Source organism: Colossoma macropomum, unplaced genomic scaffold, assembly GCF_904425465.1.
Source record: "Colossoma macropomum unplaced genomic scaffold, Colossoma_macropomum, whole genome shotgun sequence".
Taxonomy (NCBI): Eukaryota; Metazoa; Chordata; class Actinopteri; order Characiformes; family Serrasalmidae; genus Colossoma; species Colossoma macropomum.
This window is the reverse complement of record NW_023494805.1, coordinates 21,434,500-21,458,795: the sequence shown is the minus strand read 5'-3', so window position 1 is coordinate 21,458,795 and position 24,296 is coordinate 21,434,500. Positions and strand designations below refer to the sequence as shown.

At 40.2% G+C, this 24,296-nt stretch overlaps 1 protein-coding gene across 1 annotated transcript in view; it reads right to left on the bottom strand.

Annotated features, from left to right (window-relative positions):
• Positions 1-24,296, bottom strand: part of tnr (tenascin R (restrictin, janusin)) — a 238,576-nt gene that overhangs the window by 83,247 nt on the left and 131,033 nt on the right. The window contains exons 4-5 of the mRNA XM_036597368.1: positions 14,882-15,412; positions 10,591-11,067 (exon numbers count right to left, since the gene is read on the bottom strand). Coding sequence (XP_036453261.1) covers positions 10,591-11,067; positions 14,882-15,362 — 958 coding nt within the window. The 5' untranslated portion in view covers positions 15,363-15,412. The remainder of the gene's footprint in view (positions 1-10,590; positions 11,068-14,881; positions 15,413-24,296) is intronic.

Genomic DNA, 24,296 nt, shown 5'->3' with positions numbered 1-24,296 from the left:
AAAAACTGCTATACTGTAGCAAGTAAACAAATTATTGTCTAGCACAAGTGTAACCTGCAGTATATAAATGAGATTACATAACAACACCTTTAATATATTTGTTAATGACTAACTTAATTTTACACTTGTTTCATTTACACACACAGAAAAATATCTGTAAACAATTAGCAAAAATATATATTATTTATATACGTTTCTGAAACAGTATACATTCTTTTTTTATTCCAAGGCACAAGCCGTTAATCTGGGAATACATTTTGAACAAAGCTCAATTTTATGCTGTGTGAATTCCACAGTAAATACATCTCACATTTCACTGAATTGTTTTGTTGTTAGTTGTCACCCATCTGAATACATAATGTCATCTCCACTGTCTCTCTGTTCTAATGAAATGAGAAAATAGGGCCAAGTAATTGAAGGCAAAGCCATATCCCCCTATACTGTTTCTGTGATAACATGGAACACGTATGCTGTGCTGAAGCTCCTGAACCTGAGTATACTGTAATAATTCTCCCACGTCTCCTACATACTGGTCTGCTGTTTTTCTCCTAATTGCAATGAAATGAGCAATTTGGCCGCAACCAGATCTCAGAGAACATGAGAAGAGAGCAGACTTGGTAATATGATTTGCCCTTTCTCTCTCTTCTCTCGCTCTTCTTTCTCGTAAGATGACAGCTGTTTGTGGCGATGCGGGGGTTTTTGCCTTTCTTCTTTTTTCTCATTTTTCCTCTGAGAACGCAAGCGGAGTGTGATTGCCTCAGCCCCAGCTAATGTGACACATCTTCCGCAGTGAGTGTGACTTTTGACAAATGAATGCTGTTACACCCTGAGCCATCCCCAAATTTACAGCTGCGGTTGGAGGCGTAGGGGCTGGCTACACCGAAGGTTTCACTTGTGTTGTGTGCACCACTAGCAGGGCATGCAGCTGCTCTTCTGCTCAGGAAAAAATGGGATTTTCTTAATCACTGACTTAGTGTGTTCGAGGGATAATAGGCATTTGCGTATCGTCAGTAAATTTATGTCTGCACCACTTCTAAAGACATCCTGAACATGGGGAAGATGTCACAGTAACACAACTAGGTGCATCGTTAAAGGGCCCATTTCATGGAAAACCATCATCATCATCGTTAACCGCTTAGTCCAGATAGGGTCGCGGTAGCAGTTGGGAGAGCAGAGAATCCCAGATGACCCTGTCCCCCGCAACTTCCTCCAGCTCATTCCCGGGGACACCAAGCCGCTCCCAGGCCAACTTGGAGATATAATCCCTCCAGCGGGTCCTAGGACGACCCCGGGGTCTTATTCCGGTAGGCTGTGCCTGGTACACCCCCACCGGGAGGCGTCCAGGGGGCATCCGGATCAGGTGCCCGAACCTCCTCAACTGGCTCCTCTCAGTGCGGAGGAGTAGCGGCTCTACTCCGAGCTCCTCCCGGATGGCCGAGCTCCTCACCCTATCAAATAGAGTGTAGCCCGCCACCCTGCGAAGAAAGCTCATTTCTGCCGCTTGTATTCGCGATCTCATTCTTTCGGTCATTACCCACAGCTCATGACCATAGGTGAGGGTCGGGATGTAGACCGATCGGTAAACAGAGAGCTTCGCCTTACGGCTCAGCTCCCTCTTCACCACTACAGTCCGGTACAGCGACCGCATTACTGCTGCCGCTTGTCCCAGCCTGCGGTCGATCTCACGATCCTTCTTCCCATCACTCGTGAACAAGACCCTGAGATACTTAAACTCCTCCACCTGGGGCAAGTCCTTTCCCCTTACCTGGAGTGGGCATACCATCCTTTTCCGGGCTAAGACCATGGACTCAGACTTGGAGGTGCTGATCTGCATACCAACCACTTCACACTCAGCTGCAAACCGCTCCAGTGCGCGCTGGAGGCATCCATGTGATCCAGCCAAAAGAACAACATCATCTGCAAATAGCAGAGACGCCACCCTCCGGCCTCCACACACAATGCCCTCCTGACCCCGGCTACGCCTTGACACCCTGTCCATGAATATCACAAACAGGAGTGGAGACAGGGCACAACCCTGGCGGGGTGCAATGCTAACACTGAAAGAGTCCGACTTAATGCCGAGTATACGAACACAGCTCTCACTCCGGGCGTACAGAGATTGAATGGCCCAGAGTAGTAACCCCGGCACCCCATACTCCCGGAGGACCTCCCACAAGATATCTTGGGGAACACGGTCGTAAGCCTTCTCCAAATCCACAAAACACATGTAGACTGTGTTGGCAAACTCCCATGCCCCCTCAACAATCCATGAGAGGGTGAAAAGCTGGTCCATTGTTCCACGGCCAGGACGGAATCTGCATTGTTCCTCCTCAATCTGAGGTTCAACTATCGGTCGAAGTCTCCTTTCCAGCACCTTGGTATAGACTTTCCCAGGGAGGCTGAGCAGTGTGATACCCCGATAGTTGGCACACACCCTCCGGTCCCCTTTCTTGAAAATAGGGACCACCACCCCGGTCTGCCAGTCCAAGGGTACTGTTCCCGAGGTCCATGCACTATTGCAGAGGCGTGTCAGCCACGACAGCCCCACAATATCCAGAGCCTTAAGCATCTCCGGACGAATCTCATCCACCCCCGGTGCCTTGCCACTGAAGAGCTTGCCAACTACCTCAGTGACCTCCACCAGGGAAATGGCGCTTGACACGCCAGAGGCCTCTGGCCCTGACTCCCATGAGGGAGGCATGTCTCCCGGATTAAGGAGTTCCTCAAAGTGCTCTTTCCACCGACCGACAATATCCTCATTTGAAGTCAGTGTTTCTCCACCCCTGCTGAATACAGCCTGGGCGCAGCCACCCCGACCGCTCCTGAGTCGCCAGACTGTCCAGAACCTCCTCGAGGCCGACCGAAAGTCTTTTTCCATGCCCTCACCAAACACTTCTCATGCCCTGGATTTTGCTTCTGCCACCGTTGCAGCTGCCACCTTTTTTGCCTGTCGGTACCTATCTGCTGAATCGGGAGTCCTTTGGGCCATCCAGTCCCCAAAGGCCTCTTTCTTCAGCTTGAAGGCCTCCAATCACGCCTCTCCAGGTCTCCCAGTCATTGCCAACATGAGCATTGAAGTCTCCCAGTAAGACTATGGAGTCTGTAGTCGGGACCCTTTCCAGAACCCCGCCCACTTGCTCCAAGAAGGCCGAATACTCTGACCTGTTGTTTGGTGCATAAGCACACATAACAGTCAGAGTTTTCCTCTCTGCGATTTTAATACGCATTGAGGCGACCCTCTCGTCCACCGGGACAAACTCCAACTGCACTGCCGCCAGCCGGGGACTCGTGAGTATCCCCACACCCGCCCGGCGCCTCTCACCTTGTGCAACCCCGGAGTAGGAGAGGGACCAACCCCTATCCAGGAGTTTGGTTCCAAAGCTGATACTGTGGGTGGAGGTGAGCCCAACTATATCTAGTTGGTACCTCTCAAACTCCCGCACAAGCTCCGGCTCCTTCCCCCAAGTGAGGTTACATTCCACTTACCAAGAGCCAGTTTCTGCCGCAGGGGCCTAGGCCACCAAGGGCCCCCCTGCAATCTCCCACTGCCTGTACGGCACTGCACCACTCCCCCATGCTGGACCTTGCGGATGGTGGGCCCACATGGTCCCCCCACGTTGCCTCTTCGGGCTGAGCCCGGCCGGGTTACGTGGGCTGCCCGGCCACCAGGCGCTCGCCGAGGGACGCTACCCCCAGGCCTGGCTCCAGGGGTAGGTCCCGGTGACCCTCTCCCGGGCAGGGCACACGATGTTCTGTGTCCGTTTATCATGGAGGTTTTTTGGAACCTCCATGGAAAACCAAATTTTTGAAATAAAGTTTGATGCAGTATATAAGTTTGATGTTGTTAACAGTTTAAATTTGCAATTTAAACGTAACACTCACTTACCAGCTCACACAGTCCATACATGGACACTAAGCTGCAAAAATGGCAGCAGTGTAGCCCCACCCATTCATGTTAAAATTATAAGGAGTGCAACAGCCAGGACTGTTTTTTAGTAAGGCGCAGTACAGGGCAGTAAATCAGAACAGACATCATTCACATACATTAGTCTTAAAGGTAGAGAGCCTGTTTTGTAATGAGAGGTTGGTAAATGCTCCTATAAAAATAATTTGACAATTACTGGTACATAAAATCACACAACTGTTATAAGTGGACCTAAAGGGGCAAAAATAAATTTAGGTTCCTTTAAATAAGTTTCGAGTCCTTTAAATTGACAATTAAAATGATAGTTTGGCATCTTTATACAATTTTCCCCTTTCCCCTTTGATTGATCAGCCGAGAGATGTCTGGTGTCCGTAGTCCAAAAACTATGTGGCTAAAGTAGCTGAAAAATTCCTGAAAACAATTCCTCAATTCATCAAAATCTTTACTTTAACTACATTTTTTTTCTTTCAATTTTTTATATGTAAGTGTTCTACTTAGAGAACACTTTAGAGAATATTAAACTACAGTTGAACTACAGTTGAACCAGCCAAACAAAAGACTCCAGCAAGACTTAACAGCAAGACAAGTGAGCTCTTCATATGGATTAGTCTCATGTGATTCTTGCTGTCACTATGCTAAAGGGACTACTGTTGAAAGAGTTAAGGGGTGGGGTTCAAAATTATAAAACATACTTTACTTACAGCTGTAAAGATGCACTTTTATAATGTGAAACAAAATCCACTCTTTTCCACTGCAACGCTACTCAATTTGAGGTAACTAATGTAGCATTGCTAACTAATGCACCTCATTTAAAATCAGCAAGACTTTACTGAATGAACTGTTAAGATACATTGCACTCATTTCCACTAACAACTACTTAATTCTGTGTAGGTTTGAGAGTTTGGTATCGAAATCAGCATCAGCAAGTACTAAAATGTACATGCACTTGTACTTAGTCTGAAAAAAAAATACTACTTATGCATCACACTCATGAGAAAAATATAGAGTAAGAAGAAATTCAATTAATCGAGAAGTAACAGTAAAGCAGTTATCTTTTTTCTTTTTGCCTTGCAACTCATAACATTGACACTGAGTAACAGGTCATTTTGCTAAAATGTTAATCACCTAAAGCAGAAGCAACAACCAGTGAAGCATGGCATTAGTGCTTGTGCGTACATTTTCAAAACCTTTTTTGTCTGCAAAACTCAGACTCTTTGTCCCATCTGGTGAAAACTGTCCTAAATATGGTGAATGTTACTGTAAAATATCTGTGGGTTTTAAATACTGAAAAAGGCAATATTTTTAGACAATTCATCATACAGTACCAGAAACAACATAAGTCATCTAAAATAGATTTGCTTAACAACTGGACACAGTTGCAGTGCAGGTTAAAATGGTTTAGGAATCCAGTTAGAATCAGTCAAAAAAGAAGCATCTAACATGTCAAACAAGGGAAAACTTGTAAATTTGATTTGTTGCTAAACTATCACTGTAAAATCCAGTCATTTTGAGTTAGAGAGTGGCCTCTTCCTTACTTTATTTATGTTGAATGGTATAATATTCTGTATCTAAAATGTTCTATTGCATCATCAGTGTCATTTGTGTAAGGTAATGTGTAAGTTTTGGCTGTGTTTGACTTACTGTTGCTGTTTTACATTGTTTAAGAAGACAAAAAATTGTACAAGTAAAGCATACAAGAAACACTGGAACTATGCTGCAAATGCCTTACAAGATTGGCAGAGACAGAACAGGGCCAGAATGCCATCACATTAGTCAAAAACTTTTTTCTGCATTAGACATGATGGAAAATGGAACCATGTAGAATAACAGGAACAAGCTGTCAACAAATATTCATTTGTCAATACACAAGGACAATGGTGGAGATCTATGCTTTCATTGATCCAGGTACTCAGTGACATTTTGCAAGGAAATTCATGAGAAGGGCTTAAATACACTCTGTCCTGTCACATTTTAAACGTAAATAGAAGTATTTACATACTTGTGCATGCCTGTCACACAAGAAAACAGCAAATATATACTATAATGTTCAAAAGTGTCCAGACACCTCTTCTAATGAGTGAGTTCAGCTGCTTTGAGGTGCACTCATTGCTGCTGCAGGTGTTCAGTTGCACACAGACAGAAGCACATGAGCCAAGGTCACCATGTCCAATGCCAAGTGTCAACTAGAGTGGTATAGAGCTCCCCGGCACTAGACTAACGAGTTGTGGAATTGTGCTCTCTGGAGAAATTTGGCACTATCCAGTGTTTGTGAGATGAGCTGGAGTGGAGTGATTCAGAACTACAAGCCCATTTCCAAAAAAGTTGGGATGCAAATGTAAATAAGAACAAAATGCAATGATGCGCAAATCATTTAAACCCTATATTTAATTGAAAACAGTAGAAAGACAACATATCATATTTTGAAACTTAGAAATGTTATTGTTTTTTGAAAAATATATGCCTATTTTGAACTGGATGCTGACAACACATTCCAAAAAGTTGGGACAGGGGCAACAAAAGGCTGGTAAAGTTGTGTAACGCAAAAAAAAATAATAAAACCTGGTGGTTGATTGGCAACAGGTCAGTAACATGATTGGGTATAAAAAAGCATCCCAGAGAGGGTTAGTCTTTCAGAAATAAAGGCAGGGAGAGGTTCACCACTCTGGGTAAGACTGCATGGTCAAATAGTGCAACAATTCAAGAATAATGTTTCTTAACATAAAATAGCAAAGAACTTCAGGAACACTTTCAAAAACCACTGTCTGTAAAAACAGTTTGTTGCAGCATCCACAAAGGCAAGTTAAAGCTCTAAAATGCAAGGAAGAAATCATATATAAACAGCATCCAGAAATGGTGCCACCTTCTCTGGGCCTGAGCTCATTTAAAAAGGACTGAGGGGAAGTGTCCTGTGGTCTGACAAATCAACATTTGAAATTCTTTTTGGAAATGGACACTGTGTCCTCCGGGCTAAAGACCACTCAGCTTGTTATCAGTGCACAGTTCAAAAGCCAGTATTCATGATGGTATAGGGGTGCATTAGTATGCATGGCATGGGTGACGTGCATATCTGTGAAGGCACCATTAATGCTGAACAATATACACATATTTTTGCAACTTATGCTGCCATCCAGATGACGTCTTTTTCAGAGAAGGCCTTGCTTCTTTCAGCAAGACAGTGCCAAACCACATTCTGCATGTATTACAACAGAATTGCTCCATATTAAAAGAGTCCAGGTGCAAAACTGGCCTGTCTGCAGTCCAGTCTTTTCACCCACTGATAACACTTGCCACAGTATGAAATGAAAAATATGACAAAGGAGACTCCAACCTGTTGAGCAGCTGAAATCCTATATCAAACAAAAATGGGAAAACATTTCACTTTCAAAACTACAGCAGTTGGTCTCCTCAGTTCTCAAACACATACAGAGTGTTGTTAAAAGAAGAGGTGATGAAACACAGAGGTAAACATGCCCCTGTCCCAACTTTTTTGGAATGTGTTGTTGGCATCAAAATCAAAATGGGCATTTATATGAAAAAAAAAAACAAAATGTTTCAAGATATTTTTAACAGTGTAGTGTAAATAAAGAAATAGGAAAGTCATAGATGCCTCAAAGACACAAACGCAAAAACAAGTCCACCACATGCTTCCATGGGGTTGTTTAAATTACCATGGCTACACCCCTGTCTCTGAAACATGACAAAGTTCAAAGTGCTTCAAGTAGAGGAGTTTTTTCTAGCTCTTCACAGAAACAATGAAGTATTTGAGATTTGCAATCAAGTTAACACCCCATTTAAAAGAACTGAGTACAGTACTGGCATATATGCACTATGGTTTCATTAAAGTATAAAGCTAAAGTAAATTATAAACATATCACTCATTTGGACATTTTAGAATTCTGCATGCTTAATTAATGAAAACAGCTACAGGCATATGCAAGTTAACCGTGTAATGTCAGTGTTTTCAAAAACACTGAAAATGTAAAATGTGAAAATGTGAGTATTTTCAAAAACATCCATGTTCAGTGACTGAAACCATTTCCACGTGGATGGGAGGGCAAAACAAAATGAAAAAAGAATGTTTTCAAAAATATTAGGATATATGTGGACAGGGCCTTAGGGAAGCCATTGCAGAGCTGAATCAGTCTAAGATAGGTATTGCAAAAAGGAATCAAGCGGATCTTTAACAGGTTTTATCAAAGCTGTGCAGAAAATGCATGTAGAACCAACAAGTCTGGATGATGAAAATCTTCGCACAATATTCTACAAAGTGGAGTCCATCATCACTGATTGCAATCAGATTTGAAGGCTTTGACAGTGAACCCCCTTCAACTGACAAAAAGACAATCTGTCATGTATTCATGCAGACGTTGAAAAGAGATAACACATAGCCAGACACAAGAACACTTCACACTTCTCCCAGAATGAATAAAAAGGGATATTTTAATGCCTGAAAAAAGTGTGATTGTGGACAATCTCCTTGAAGAAATTTGTGGCTGATGAGATGACTCAAAGATGCTGTCTAGTAAGCGTTTGAACAATGACAAACTTCCTGGAGAGACCAACGCTGTTTGTTTACATTATGTCTGTTGAACGATTAAAATAATTAAAATAATTAATCACATTCGTGTTGCTAATTGCAGTTAATCACATTTGCCTTTTTGCCCAAAATCTGGCCCTAAAGAAAGATTTTTTTTCATTTAAAAAGCAGTACAATTTGTTATAGCTATACAAGTGTACAAAATAAGCTAATAAAAATCTAATTTCCATGTGGTGAACACAGCTACCAATTTTTGACATCCAGTGAGAGCAACAGTGACTGCATGTTTCAACCCATGAATACAAGTCCAATCAACATGGTTTTTAACAGTTTTTTTTTTAAGTGACTAGTTTCTTGATTTTCAAACAGCATCAGCCGTTCATGATTATCAAGCAGTACAACTGGCTATGTCTTGTTTAAAATCAGGCAACATGTCTTTAAAATGCTATTTAAATGTGATTGGCTATTTCTTTCTAAACAGAGTACTAAAAGGACTATTAGGTTTTCCTCTGCATTTCACAGCTGGTACAAATAGGCATGGATAGAGCAATGTAGAAGTAAAGTAATGAACAGTTAAATTATTATTTTTTTTTTATTACAAACAGTATTCTGCTTAAAGAGCCAATTAAAAGCTACATTTGAACAAGAGTGGTAGAATCAGTTTCAAAAGACTAGACAAATGCACTAACGCTGTTAAAAAACTTAAGAGTTGATAATTTATTGTGTTAACTCATGTTCAACATGTTACCTTTCACAGCCCTGGTTTGTGTATATGGTTTCATTTTAAATCATTCAAATTCAAATGGTCTTTATTTACCCCTATGTTATGTCTATTTGAAAGCCCCCCTGCCTATTTATATTGCTCCATCACTGTCATTTCTGTGAGGAAAAATGACAACATGGAGTGACACCATGCTTGACTTACCGAAATAGAAACAGAGTGAATTTCAGATGTCTATTTGTGCCTTCAACAGTATTTCTCCAGCTTCAGAGAGGACAGCATTTTTCCCCACAATGTTACGCGATTTTATTTGAAAAGGTGGGGCAGCTACCTTCCAACTCAACAGACAGATGCAGGTCCTCAGAATTTAAAGTGTCCTGCAAGTTTTCACCTTCACAGAATGCTCTGCATTCCAAGTACTGCTTGAAAGAGGTAAATGTATTTATAGGTGGAATGCTCAACCTCAAGGTGTACTACACAAATGTCTTTTTGAAATGCTGCTGTGTGTTGTACAAGAATAAATGAGCAGTGGATTTAAACCCTCTATGCTGTGATAAAGGTGAGTTTAATGGATGGAAGAGGAAATTTGCCGTGGCGCAGGGATAACCAAACAAATTGTATCTTCGGGAGTGGTTTATGCATCCAGTTTTTGAAACACTCCAATATTGTACTGTGAGATAGTTCAAACAGAACTAATACAAGCTTCCAGTACATTGCAACAAATGCTATGACTAAACCTTAGACGTTTGTTATCACCAGCAAGAACAAAAGCATGCTGTAATTTTCTAATAATTATCTCTCACTTGTGAATCATTGAAATATTTTGTCAAAAATGTGGACTCTATACTTTTAATCAATATAGCATTTGTTTTTTTGTTTTATGTAAATCAAGTATAACATAATGAATTAAACATAAGCCATATTTAGGCTGGACTAGTTTTACTTGTGGAGATACTATATTTAAAGTGATTGCAAACAAATTTGTGCTTTTAATCCAGTATGAATTTGCAGTGTCTATTGTTTTTTTTTACATGTTAATATAGAGCTCATTCAGTAATAACAGTCCTGTTCAAACTGACCTAATGTTCATGTAATAATAAAATAGGCATGGTTGGTTGAGTGCGTTGTTATTGTTACTGAGTGTGGGTGCCTGTCACGTAACACTGACACCCAAGATATGATGATTTAATCCAGGCTACCTCCGCTAATTTGGGGAAATTACACAGATGCTTTATCCCATATGAATAGTCCAGTCAAATCTTACAAATTACATTATGGAACCTCTGGTAAAACAGTTGAAACAGCTTTACTAATTCTGTAATTATATAATTACATTTAAAGAGCATAGCAAATGATACTGATATTAGACTTCTAAGGGTTTGAAAGTCTGAGGTCAGCATCACTCACCTGAAGCACAGTCATCTCCAGTGTAACCTTCCAGGCAGACGCAGAAGCCCTCCTTACAGTCTCCCTTCTGGCTGCAGTTGTTGGCGCAGAAGACGCGTGAGCAGTCCTCTCCCAGAAAGCCTGGCCGGCATTGGCAAGTTCCGTTCAGGCAGATGCCCTGTTCAGAGCAGTCGTTCAGGCATCTGCCAACAGAGCAGTCCTCCCCGGAGTAGGCCTCTTCACATACACACTCTCCATCAATGCACAGGCCATGGTCAGAGCAGTCTCCAGGGCATCGTGGCTCTGAACAGTTGTCACCGCCAAAGTCCCGATCACATACACATTCGCCCTCAATGCACATGCCCTGGCCAGAGCAATCATCTGGACACCGAGGCTCCGAACAATTCTTTCCTGTCCAGCCTTCATTACACACACAGCCGCACACCTCCATACTGAAGATTCCATGATCACTGCAGTGGGGAACAAAGTCCAAGCGACCTGGAAGACACATTCCACTCATTTTATTTTTGATCCAAATACAGAGTAATAAGATAATAAACCAATCCCAATATCTTAAAGTCTTCTAATGATTTATACAGTAAGTATACATAAACAGAGATGTAAAAAGAAATTCAAAGTCTTTGTTTTAGTCTTAACAAAACTGTCTAACCTAAATGTGCTAGGGTTAGGAGAGAGTGATGTAATACCAGGTAACATGAAGGCTAGTGTCCTGATATTGTAACATTCATAACATCTTGTGCACATAACGGAGGAAATCTATGATTTCTACAGCTCTGTCCATTGCTAGCTTCAAGACTGGTACATGTCAACATCAATAAAAAACAGATATCAAAGTTTTAGCCCTAGACTTAACTTATACCAAGCAATACTAAGGCTAGTATCCTGACATCAATCCCAAAATTTTTCTTTCTGTAAACATGAAAAGGGGAAATTTGTATGATCTCTACAGTGAAATTACACAGATCAATAAAAACATAACCATTTATATTTTATATTATATAATATATAAAATATTTTACCATTTCATGAAAAACATTAACTCATTTAGAACTTGATGGCAGCAACGCATCTCAAAAAAGTTGAGACAGGAATGTTGTCCCATTCTTGTCTGATGTGGGATTTTAGCCGCTCAACAATCCTGGGACTTCTTTGCCGGATTTTTTGTTTCATGATACGGCAAATGTTTTCTATTGGTGAAAGGTCTGGACTGCAGGCAGGCCAGTTCAGCACCCGGACTCTTCTGTGAAGCCATGCTGTTATGATGAATACAGTATGTGGTTTAGCACTGTCGTGATGAAATATGCAAGTCCTTCCCTGAAAGAGACGTTGTCTGGATGAGAGCATATGTTATTCTAAAACCTCTATATACTGTTCAGCATTGATAGTGCCTTTCCAGATGTGTAAGCGGCCTACGCCACAGGCACTAATGCAACCCATACCGTCAGGGATGCAGACTTTTGAACTGTGCGCTAATAACAAGCTGGATGGTCCCTCTCCTCTAGAGTCTGCAGGACACAACATCCGTGGTTTCCAAAACAGAATTTCAATTTTTGATTCATCTGACCACAGAACAGTTTTCCATTTTGCCTTAGTCCATTTTAAATGAGCTTTGGTCCATTTCTGGATCGTGCTGACATATGGCTTCTTCTTTGCATGATACTGCTTTAACTTGCATTTGTGAATTGCACAGCGAACTGTTCATATACAATGATTTCTGGAAGTGTTCCTGAACCCATGCAGTGATTTCCAGTACAGAACCATACCTGTTTTGAATGCAGTGCCGCCTGAGGGCCCAAAGATCACAAGCATCCAATATTGACCGTCAATCTTGTCCCTTGCGTAAAGGGATTTCTCCAGATTCTCTTAATCTTTTGAGGATATTATGTACTGTAGATGGTGGGATATCCAAAGTCGTCCTATTTTATGTTGAGGAATTTTTTTCTGAAATGGTTCCACAATTTTTAAACACAGTTTTTTGCAGATTGGTGAACCTCTGCTCAAGCCTTTTGTTGCCCCTGTCCCAAATTTTTTGAGATGTGTTGCTGCCATCATGTTCTAAATGAGTTAATGTTCTTCATAAAATGGTAAAAAATCACTTTCAACATCTGATATGTGTTCTATGTTCTATTGTGAATTAAATATGGGTCTATGAGATTTGCAAATAATTGCATTCCCTTTTTATTTACATTTATTTACATTTTATACAGGGTCCCAACTTTTTTGGAATTGGGGTTTTATATTTGTGATAAATATCTGATATATTATGAAATATATATTTGATACATTATGAAATACGAGTCTTTAGTCTGAACTATTCTGTCCAATCCAAGCCTGTATGTGCCTATTCATCAACGTGTTATTGAGAAATTGTGCTCACAATAAAAAGAGCATCATTTTACACATCCTTTGATTAGGGGTGCTTTACGTAACTAAATTTAGGTAATAATAACTAATAACGCTAATTAGGCATGTATTTTCCTGTTCTATACACATATTTGCTACAACCATTTTTACAGTGCAACACTTCAATAATGATTTGTTTTTCTCTCTTTTTATATTGTCCACTCAACATAGCCAGAAATTTCACACAATCTTCACTAAATTGTCAAGACACAGTATTTAATTGGCAGGCTGCTACCAGGCAGTTCTAATTCTTATCCAAAATGAAAGTGAGTTGGTTGAAGTGATGCAACTTGGTGTGAACAGCTGCTGTATTTTTGGACTTTATCTAACCTCAGTTAATGATCAGCATCAAATCAACAAGTTTGAGCTCTTTTATGCTTCATGGTAAAAACGAGCTGTTGTTTTAACTTTATCAACATGATTCAGAAATCATAACTCATTTTCCTTCCATACTGTGACACATTTTCAAGTAAAACTCAGAATCAGGGAGGGTCTGTGAGCTAGCTGAGAGTTTCCACTCAGTGTTAAGAGTGGGTGATGGGAGAGGGAGGTGAAACCATTTTAAAATGGAAACTCCAGGAATGTAAGTACTAACACAATACTGACACACCACTCCTACCCGACTGAGGAAACACTACACTTTCGCATGGTACAGCTTCATCCATCACCAGCCTTAACTACTCATTGAACACTTTCATCATTCCGGATGATAACGATCCCAGAATCACCAGACTGAAACTGAGGCAACACCTTGCAATCTCATTAGCTTGGACAAATATAGCCTAGTTTGTGCCAGCTTCCTGGAGATCCGCTGCACTTTGAAATGCTTAGCTTTACACCAAAGGTCTGGGGGAAAGACCTTTGTGACAAAGGCCTTGTAATTAATCTCCCATCTAACCTCATTTGTTTAGCTTAATATGACTTTTTCTTCCCTACTCCACCGTTTCAGCTGTTTTTAGTAGCCCTGGAGGGCCTCCACAGCCTCGGCTTGCAGGTGCAAATCCACTAAAGTGCACCTCTGAGACTTAAAACAAGCACAGCATTGTCACCATCCACTGTAGCGTTCTCCCTGCGGACACTGCCACCTCCTCCATTTAGCACTGCAGAAACATTCCAGAAGGAACAGAAACCAAAAGACAAAGAGTGCAATCCTTCAGTGATGACTTCTTTTGTCTCTCTTTATATTGTCCACTTCACATAACCAGAAAGTTAACATAATCTTCAGCAAAATATCAATTTACAGTATTGCAGACACATTCCAGAAGGAGGAGGAACCAAGAGACAAAAAGTGCAAACCTTCAATAATGACTTTCTCTCTCTTTATATTGTCCCCTCAACATAGCCAGAAACTTTGCATAATCTTTGGCAAATTATCAATCTACAGTATTTAATTGGCAGGCTTCTACCAGGCAGTTCTAATTCTTATCTAAAATGAAAGTGACCTGAGGTTGGTTGAAGCAATGTAACTTGGTGTGAACAGCTGCTTTGTTTTTAGACTGTCCTCAGTCAATGATCAGCACCAACGTGTGGCTATACTCTATGGGTCACTGCGCTGGAGCCTTGACATTTGTAAAGACGTATTTTCTACTGAAAGCTGATAGGTTTTGCTCCCTTCACAGCCATTACAGATTGATAAGGAGACATTCAACTTCTGTAAATGTCTTTAGGATTTCCACTTAACTCCTAAAGTGTCTGGACTCACTTATATATTGAATAAAGAGACAGAAGTGAGCTATGAGTAAGAAATGATTGATAATAAATTTATGTTTTGCTTACAATAACAGTTACTTCTAAGGGTTGAGTAAATAATAGAACCATTTGTAGATTTTTGTAAAACACTCCTCTTTCCCCCACAGCGGCCATAAATGCACATCTGTCTGTGACTTACCCATGGCAGAGCTTTCTCCACAGCAGCCGCTGCTGCACTGAGCTCGCAGCAGGGACACCTCTCTCTCCAGCATTTCTATGCGGCTGGCTAGCTGTTGCAGGGTGGCTGAGGCAGGGCAGGCACATGCTTGCTTAGGGATGTTGATGCGGTGGGTGAAGGTCACCTGACTGTCTGAGTCCATGGTCTGCTCCATGTACTCTGTGGGTGGCTTATCATCCCCCACAGAAGCCTTTGGACTTGACCCCGGGGCTGAGTCTAAATCGACGGAGCACAGGGACTCCAGCGGGACATTGATGTTGTAAACGTGGTTAAAGATCATAGGTTGTGTCTGGTTGCTTTGGAGGCTTACACCATCGGGGGCTTGCCTCCTGACCCTGGTGGTCCGTACCAGTTTGCTGTCATGGGCTGGGATAGCATGGACTCCGAGGAACAGCAGAGCCAAGCCCACCAGAGAACTACACAACATCATGGAAGCACACATCACAGCTGAGGGTCTAGAGTGTGTTCTCCAATTCCTCAAAGAGACTGGCACTACAGGCACAGAAAATAGAGATCTCGATTTAGCTAGATATTAGAAACAGTTAACATGGCACAAAAATAATAACTGAAAATGAATAAGATCAGAGAATGTAACCAACAACAGGAAAAAATCATTTTCAGATTTCCAGACCGAAAAATCTTAATTTCAAAATGGCCATGTTCAAAGCTGTGGTAAAATACTTCATATATACACACACACACAGTTCTACACTAATAAAAATTAATAGTCATGTGGCAAGATATTAAAAAAAACAATTTTTTATAAAAAGTTTATAGCTACTCTTTCATTAGCAGATGAGGTGAAGAAGAATCAAACATGTGGGCACGTTTTCTGGTTAATCTGGTTGATAAAAATGAGGCTGAACTTGGCTTCCTTCTCGCCAGCTTCTTTTTTGAATTTTCTAGTCCACCTTAATCGGCGCAGCAGTTACAATCTGGTGTAACTTTGTAATACTACTTTTAAAAAAGCAGGACATTAGAGACCCCTAGCTGAACTCTGCTAAAATATGAGACGGTACCAACACGGTACAGTGGCTGTTGCCAACTCAGCCACTGTGACAAGGTGGTTGTGTGATTTACACATGTCTGTGGGTACCAGTACAATTACAACTAAATCTAACAACTAAACTAAACTAATTTTTGATAACAGATAAACTGGAACACAGCAATATATACAAATCTCACAGTGTATGTTAGAAAACAGCTCTCGATGCTGGATTAATCTCTATCTGTAGCCTATGGTCGCAAACAATAATTTCAAACCCGGGCCACTCATTAAATCAGAAAAATGTGCAACACATTTGATTTTAGGTGGATTGTCTATAAAAACATAGTAACCATCACAAGTGGATATACTGCTTTGTTTAACTCCATCTGCTAATGTAAGATTAGCTGACAAGGTCCAGATAAACCTTTCACGCTGCGCGTGCTATTGGCCCCACCCTGATGGGATAACTGACTGGATGGGAAGACCACCAAAATGAAAATGCTGCCTGGTCAAATGCACTTTCAAAGGGAATTTGACACAGAATGAGTATGTGAGAATGTAATTGCAAAGAGGTGCTGTTTCATTTTTACATTTGAATTTTAAAATCTTTCTAGCTCAGTGTTTACTTTAACAATACCATTTTAAAAACATTATTAGAGAGTGCAAATGCATATGAGCTTTATTCTTGTCGTTGTTCATATTTTCCTGTTGCATACAAATGCTTTTCTGAGGGGTGCATGCACAACACCTTTTGCTATTGCATCACATCAAGCTTAGAGTTTGATTTAGCCACAGAAGAATAGTTCAGAAAGGGACAGTGACCAAGATGGCTTGTTGATACAATGTGTTGATTGGGTCAAGTCTTTGCTTTGGGGGGTTTTCATTGGACTGTAATCTGTTCTTTATTTGTGACAAAGCTGAGGACAACGGCAAACTGAAAAATGAGTGAGCAGCGAGGGAGAGACCACTGAGCTGTGGGACTTCGTTTGGCAAGTGATTTCTTCTGACATTTTCCACTTTTATAGGGCTGACTGCGGACCATCCCAAACAGACATGACTTTTATTACGATTCAATCACCAGAATAAAAATTGGAGACTTAAAAGTAAATGTCTTGTGCTTAGTCTCAGCTTTTAGAATCGAGAGAGAGGGAGAAGGATTGGGGGAGAGAGAGTGAGAGATATCAAACTTTAAGAACACAATTCAAGATCCTATGATAACAGACCCTGGCTTATACCGCTGCCTTCAAAGATCAAACAATGCATAAGTACATAATGTGAACAATACCAATTTCCTACTCAAAGCCATACTGAGGGAGATTACTAAGGAGTTTGCTTTGCTTTTTTATGAACATATGATAAAAAATATCTGTCCTTTTACTTTCCTCTAGCGAACGTTTCTGCAAGCTTCTGCCACACTGAATACTACATTTAATGCAAAGAGGCATCAGGAAATCGGTAAAGTTAATACATTCTCATCGAGTCAAGTCACATCGCAATGCTTTTCATTCTACCTACAGTTTAGCCATGACTGTGTCTCCCTTTTCAGAGGTTAACTCACCTAAAATTGAAGTCATAACACTGGCAAATCCCTTATATGTTACCACAGACAAACAGTGTCTCAAAGACTTTGAAATGTGTCATGTTTTGAAGAAGTGTACTTCAGATGGTCCCTTTTAGGGTGGGAGAAAAAATGCAATATTTTGGATAATACAATATCAATCAAACATCAAAATGTTTTCTTAGATGGTGCTGGGATGTCTTTTTATTGAACAGGTTAATGTTTCCATCACTGGTTGTATGCCAGCAAGAGTGCTTGGACAAGAGTCCTAATACTATATTCATCTACCATTGCAAGTCGCTCTGGATCAGAATGTTCTCTAAATATGTGAAGGTATACTCATAAAAATAAAGGTGCCAAAAATGATTCTTTCAAACAATGCCACAAAAGGACCATTTTGCTTCCCTAAAACAGTGGTTTTCAAACTAGTCCTCAGGGCCTGCAGGGATAGGGCAAAATTAGACCATCTTGGGTGCCTGAGATCTGGTTTGAGAACCACCATCCAAAAGAATCATTCAGAGGATGGTGCTTTGAAGAAGAATTTTTGTAAATGAGAAATGTGAATCTGAAGAACCTTTTTAGGTTTTAAGTTTAAAGGATCTCCACAAAACATAAAAGTTCTAGATTAGGGATACAGATTAGATTTAATTCATGATAATGGGTTTACGATACGATATCTCCATGATATTTTGAGCAATGTTTGAAGAAAGCAAAACGATGACTGTGGGATGACTGTGTGACTTGTTGATAGGTGCTGGTTGTTTGTATGCACGGTGTATTGTTACATACCTCTTCTAGAACAATTAAAGGTTTCAAACAATGTACAATGAATTATGGAAGGAATTCAAATTAGCTTTGCCTTATTCACAGTTCTGCCTTACTTTTACACCAATGCGTAAATGTTATTAGTTTAACAGAGAACATTTTCTTTTAGAAGTATAATTTGTACTACAAATACATTATATTGCAATGCCATTTTGTTATTGTAATTGCATAGAAATCTATAAAATTTGCAATAGGATCACAGTGTGGCTCAAGCATTGTGATAACATCGTATTGTAGGGCCTGTAGTAACTCGCACCCCTAGTGTCTTTCTGCTTTCTTGTAGTGTTCCTCAGAGCATGAGGCTTGTTAATTCTATCCCCATCTTGTTTCTCCCTTCTTCACGCGCACTCAAGTAGTTTGCCAGAACAGAAAGCCATTTCACCCTCAAAAGATCTGCAGGAAGTGAAAACTAGATGAAAATGAAACAGACATCCCACAACACATTCCACTTCGCACACATTAGCCAGAGCATTGGCTGTTGAATTAAACCACTCTCTTAGAAATCACAACCCCTTTAGCAGCACCACTAAAAAAATGCCCTTATATCAAACATGGATTTTCGCATTTCTATTCATTCTATTTAAAGTTAGAGATTTATTAAATTGATTTTACATGGTCTGGTGTACTCTGTAATGGAACAGATCTGTCATTATCAATGGAGGACATGAACACTCTTTCCTAAGCGATTTCGGCTCCTTTAGAAGAAGAGTAAGATCAGGTCATCCAGATTGCTTGAAGCTGCTCTTTTTGGAACAGGGGCTGCTGGGCAATGTCCTTTTGGACTTAGGGTCTTGGCAATGCCCCATGCTTGCCCACCCTTTCATGAGAATGGGACTCATCAGGCTGAACACTGAAGAGGCTCAATTAGTAAAGCCCTCAATTAGAAAGCTGAGAGCACCACAAGGCTTGCCCTACAGTTTTTCCCAGTATCCCAATTTACTCTTCAAGAGCACATGCCTTTTTAGCAAACATTTCTCCTTTCACTCTCCTAATGCTAGCTCTCATGCTAAGACGGTAATTAGGGACGACAGAATGGAGTTTTACAATGCATTTGCTCGCACTGTGCACAAATGCGTGTGTGTGCAGAGTCATTATAAAGCTCCACAGGAATAGAGTCAGAAGATAGTAAGATAGGAAGCTATGAATGCAGTGTTTGCTAATACGAAAATAACAGCTTTGAAATGTGAATTCCGCAAGTTTGCAATAGTGTTGCTTAAACCTCCTACAATGAATGAAATATCTGTGACAGTCTATACTTGTTTTTATTAACACACAGATGTTGGGAGTTATTACTTACCTTATGCTAATGTAATTCCATAGTTGAAAACACCTTATTATTTTTGTTTATATCATCTGTACCAGCAGGTGGGGAAAATAATCTTAATTTAATTAATGTTAATATTATGTTTCACCCCCCTCTCCAACCATATAGCTTTGAGTGAAATGCTCACCTAAATCCATGTCAGTAGGATTTTTAGGCCCCCTGAAAATTTCATAAATGGGCCCCCTTGCCGCACATCATTTCCCTTAGCATAACCTGTCACGACATGAAAATGTGCCAAAATTTTAAAGCCCCATAACTCAAATTCCTGCTTAGCATGCAACATAGCATGCAACAAGCATGCTAAGCATAAATATGGGCAACATGGGTACATAACAATATGGTGTATGCAACTGGCCAAAATTGTTTCCTAAAAGCATTGAATCTAGGCTTTGAAGTAAACTACAATGAATTATTTTTGACTATAGACGGAAAGAGAGGCTAGAGAGTGTCCTTAGTATTTATATTATCCACTTTTTACTTTCACTTTCAAGTTTGACTTCATCAGGGGTCGAGAGCACATGACATCTTAACACCAAAACATCAGGTACGTTGAACAATTGATTTATAAGGGAAAAAGGTGAAAACACTGAAGTTTGCAGTAGGGGATTTGACTCAATATTTCCATTCGACAAACACAGTTATTATCATAAGCTTCCTTTCTATCAGCAGCTCCAGTATATCATGATATATCAGTATATGATGATATACTACTGTTAGTTACAGCCACGCAAGCTGATTGGTTGAGAAGCATTCTAAGAAGCATTTTTTTCACAAACACTATCACTCCGCTGAGACACTGTTGCTAAGCAATGACTGACAGCTGTAGGAGACGCTCAAGCCATTTGAACGTTTTTACTTCTTTGCACAAACAGAAAATGGATACTTTTAAGATTACATTTGACCTACAGCCAATTTGTTCAGACTCCGAAGATGAGACTACACTAAATTCCAAAACTGTTGTTACCACTGAGCAAGCTTTTCAGTTGGCAGCTGTGACAGAAGAACAACATGGAATTAGCCAGAAATGAACCAAATACCATTCGCTAAACAAAATGGGCTGTAAAACGCTTTACAGACTGCCTGGAACAAAACAACATTAATTTTGATCTAGCAAAAAATGACAAAACTGTGCCCAAATCACAGCTGTGATGTTATTTCGCGATAACACACTCTCTCTCGTGTTCTACTGCTTAAATATACACACACACACACACACACAGTGGGGTCCAAATTCTATTTTAAGTATGTAAGTAATTAAGTAAGTACCTTTTCAGTCATTATACATGCACAGTACACCAAACATTTTTTTTCACTATGAAAGGAGGGGTCAGAGCGCAGGATCAACCGTGATACAGCACCCCTGGAGCAGAAAAGGTTAAGTGCCTTGCTCAAGAGCCCAACAGTGGCAGTTAGCAGACCCGGTTTTTGAACCCACAAACCTGTGATCAAGCGCTCAAAACTTATATTATCAGCCTAACTGTTAATAGAACCTTACCACATTTGAACATAATGTAAGAATTTCAGTATTAGGTTTGTCCTTTTTTGGCTTCAATGGCAGTGTGCACTCAAGCTGGAAGTTGACTCTACAAGTTTGTACAAAAGCCTCTGATGAACAGATAAAATCCACATGCGAGTCATCTGAACATGACTTTCAAAGGTCAACAACTCTGACCTTTCTGATCTGACCTCTACTGTGTGTGTGTGTGTGTGGTGTAAACTGATATTAATAGTCTTATTCATTGAGAAAAGAAAAGCTAAATGGAGAGACTGAGACAGGCTGACTCCATGTAAAGCAAATGATATATTTTTTTTTTTTTTAGTGTTGGGTGGGTGTTGGCTGGTGTTGCATCACTAGGTATTTGAACAGGGTGCTATAAATAGAGTGATTGCTAAAAAAAAAGTGTTTGTGTTTGTGGACTAGCATCATTAAAGAACATACTTTCTCTCTTTGATGTGGCTCCAGAGCTGACGTGAGAGCTAATAAACACTGGCATCTTTTAGCCTGAGTTGACAAGCAGTGATCAAAGATCAATAGCTGTCTATTTCCACAACACACAACAGCACTGTTATGATCCAGTGTGACCCAGTGTGATGTCTATACAGTACCACACTAAAGTTCCAGAAACTATTTTTTCAGTATAACAAAATTAAATGCTTTGTTTCATGTATATACCATTCAGCGCAAAGATCTTAGGCAGCCATGAAAATAGTTTAAAACTATTTATCTAGGCAGCGTGTTTTAAAAAAGTTGTAATATGTTGAACAAATGTTTGGTTCCTTGCTGCTCTGCATCCATTACATGGATTTGTTAAATAGCTCACAATTTCATTTTTTTACAACCTCATTTCCAAAAAAGTTGGGATGCTATGCAAAAGGTAAATTAAAATAAAATGCAATTATGTGCAGATCATTTAAACTGTATATTTTTTTGAAAATAGACAAAGATAAAGATAACGTCAAACACTAAAACTGAGAAATGTTATTGGTTTCTGAAAAATATATGCCCATTTTGAATTTGATGGCAGCAACACGTTTCAAAAAAGTTGTTATGGGGCATGTTTACCACTGTACTACATCACCTCTTCTTTTACCAACACTCTGTAAGCATTTATGAACTGAGGACACCAATTAGTTTGAAAGTGAAATGTTTTCCCATTCTTACTTGATATAGGATTTCAGCTGCTCAACAGTTCAGGGTCTCTTTTGTTGTATTTCGCGTTTCAAGTGCCATATGTTTTTTAGTGGGTGACAGGTATGATCTGCAGGCAGGCCAGTTTAGCACCCTGACTTTTTTACTATAGAGCCATGCTGCTGTAATATGTGTAGAATGTGGTTTTACATTGTCTTGGTGAAATAAGCAGGGCCTTTCCATAAAAATGACATCGTTTGAATGGCAACATATGTTGCCAAAACCTGTATATATCATTCAGCATTAATAGCGCCTTCACAGATGTGCCAGTCACCCATGCCATGTGCACTAATGCACCCCTGTACCATCACGGATTCTGGCTTTTGAACTGTGGGCTGATAACAAGCCTGAATGTCTTTAGCCCAGGGGATGCATGTGTCCATGATTTCCAAAAAGAATTTCAAATTTTGATTCAGCGGACCACAGAACACTTTTCCACTTCACGTCAGTCCATCTCAGATGAGCTCAGGCCCAGAGAAGGTGGCAGTATTTCTGGGTCTTGTTTATATATGATTTCTTCTTTGCATAGTAGAGTTTTAACTTGCATTTGTGGATGCAGTGATGAACTATGTTCACAGACAGTGGTTTTCAGAAGTGTTCGTGAGCCGATGCAGTGATTTCCACTACAGAATCATGTCTGTTTTAAATCCAGTGCCACCTGAGGGCCCAAAGATCTTGACTAGCCAATATTGGTTTCTCTGGATTGTCTAAATTATTTAATGATATTATGTACTGTAGATGGTAAAATCCCCAAGTTCTTTCCTATTTTACATTGAGAAAGGTTACTCTTGAATTGTTGGACTATTTGCCCACACAGTCTTTCATAGAGTGGTCAACCCCTCCCCATCTTAACTTCTGAAAGACTCAGCCTCTCAGGGATGTTCTTTTTCTACCCAGTGATGTAACTGACCTGTTGCCAATTAACCTTAAGGTGTTTTTTTTTTTTTAACATACACAACTTTACCAGTCTTTTGTTGCCCCGTCCCAACTTTTTTGGAACATGTTGCTGCCATCAAATTCAAAATGGGCATATATTTTTCAGAACAACAATGCAATTTCTCAATTTTAGCTCAGTTTTTGATATGTTGTCTTTGTACTATTTTCAAATAAATATAGGGTTTAAATGATTTGCACATCATTGCATTTTGTTTTCATTTACATTTTGCACAGCGTCCTAACTTTTTTGGAAATGGATTTGTAAATAGAAGTTTGACATTGTATGTAAGTTTTGAATTAACTGTTTTTGTGATGTCATTAGCACCAATGCTCACTATCATTATCTAGAATTAATGAAGTTACTTCAGGAGGGAGAGCATTTTTATACAAAGCCCCCAAGTTTTGAAACAACCTTACAGTCAGTGTTCAGGACACAGCCTCAATCTTTTTTATATCTAGCCTTTGCTAATTAGTCTTTCCTATTAGATAAAAAGGTACAGACCTGGGGGTTCACTGATATAGAGTATTATGGTAAACTGAGAATGTTGGTGCTGTCAACCCGCTGCTCTCACATGCTCACTTAAGTTTGTTGATGGTGGAGCAGAGGGAAGCTGACATCTCAGGGAGCCCTCATGTCTTTGCTACCTTCTGGCTCTCCTTTTCGGTTAGGCTCTAATAGCTAGGTCTTCCAGAGTCACTGTTTGTACTCTGTTAACACTATATATTGTTCTCAGTCACCACAAACAGAACTAACTTCCCATGTGTTTCTTTGTGGAGCTGAACAACTGTCCATCCTGTGCTGTCTGATGCTGTTGCTTTATCTGCCTTGATCGGTTGCCCTTGTTCACCTGCTATCTGCACTAGTTTGACCACTGCATGCCACTCACCCTCCTGGTGATACTAGTGCCTGTACCGACTCTACTATTTAATCACAGACATTGTGTCACCTGCCTCACAATATACTGAGCTCTCTTCATATTCATGCGAATGGATCATAATTACAGGCTTTTAAAAGTAGTCACTGATGTTCAAGTTTTAACTCTCATTTTCACTGTC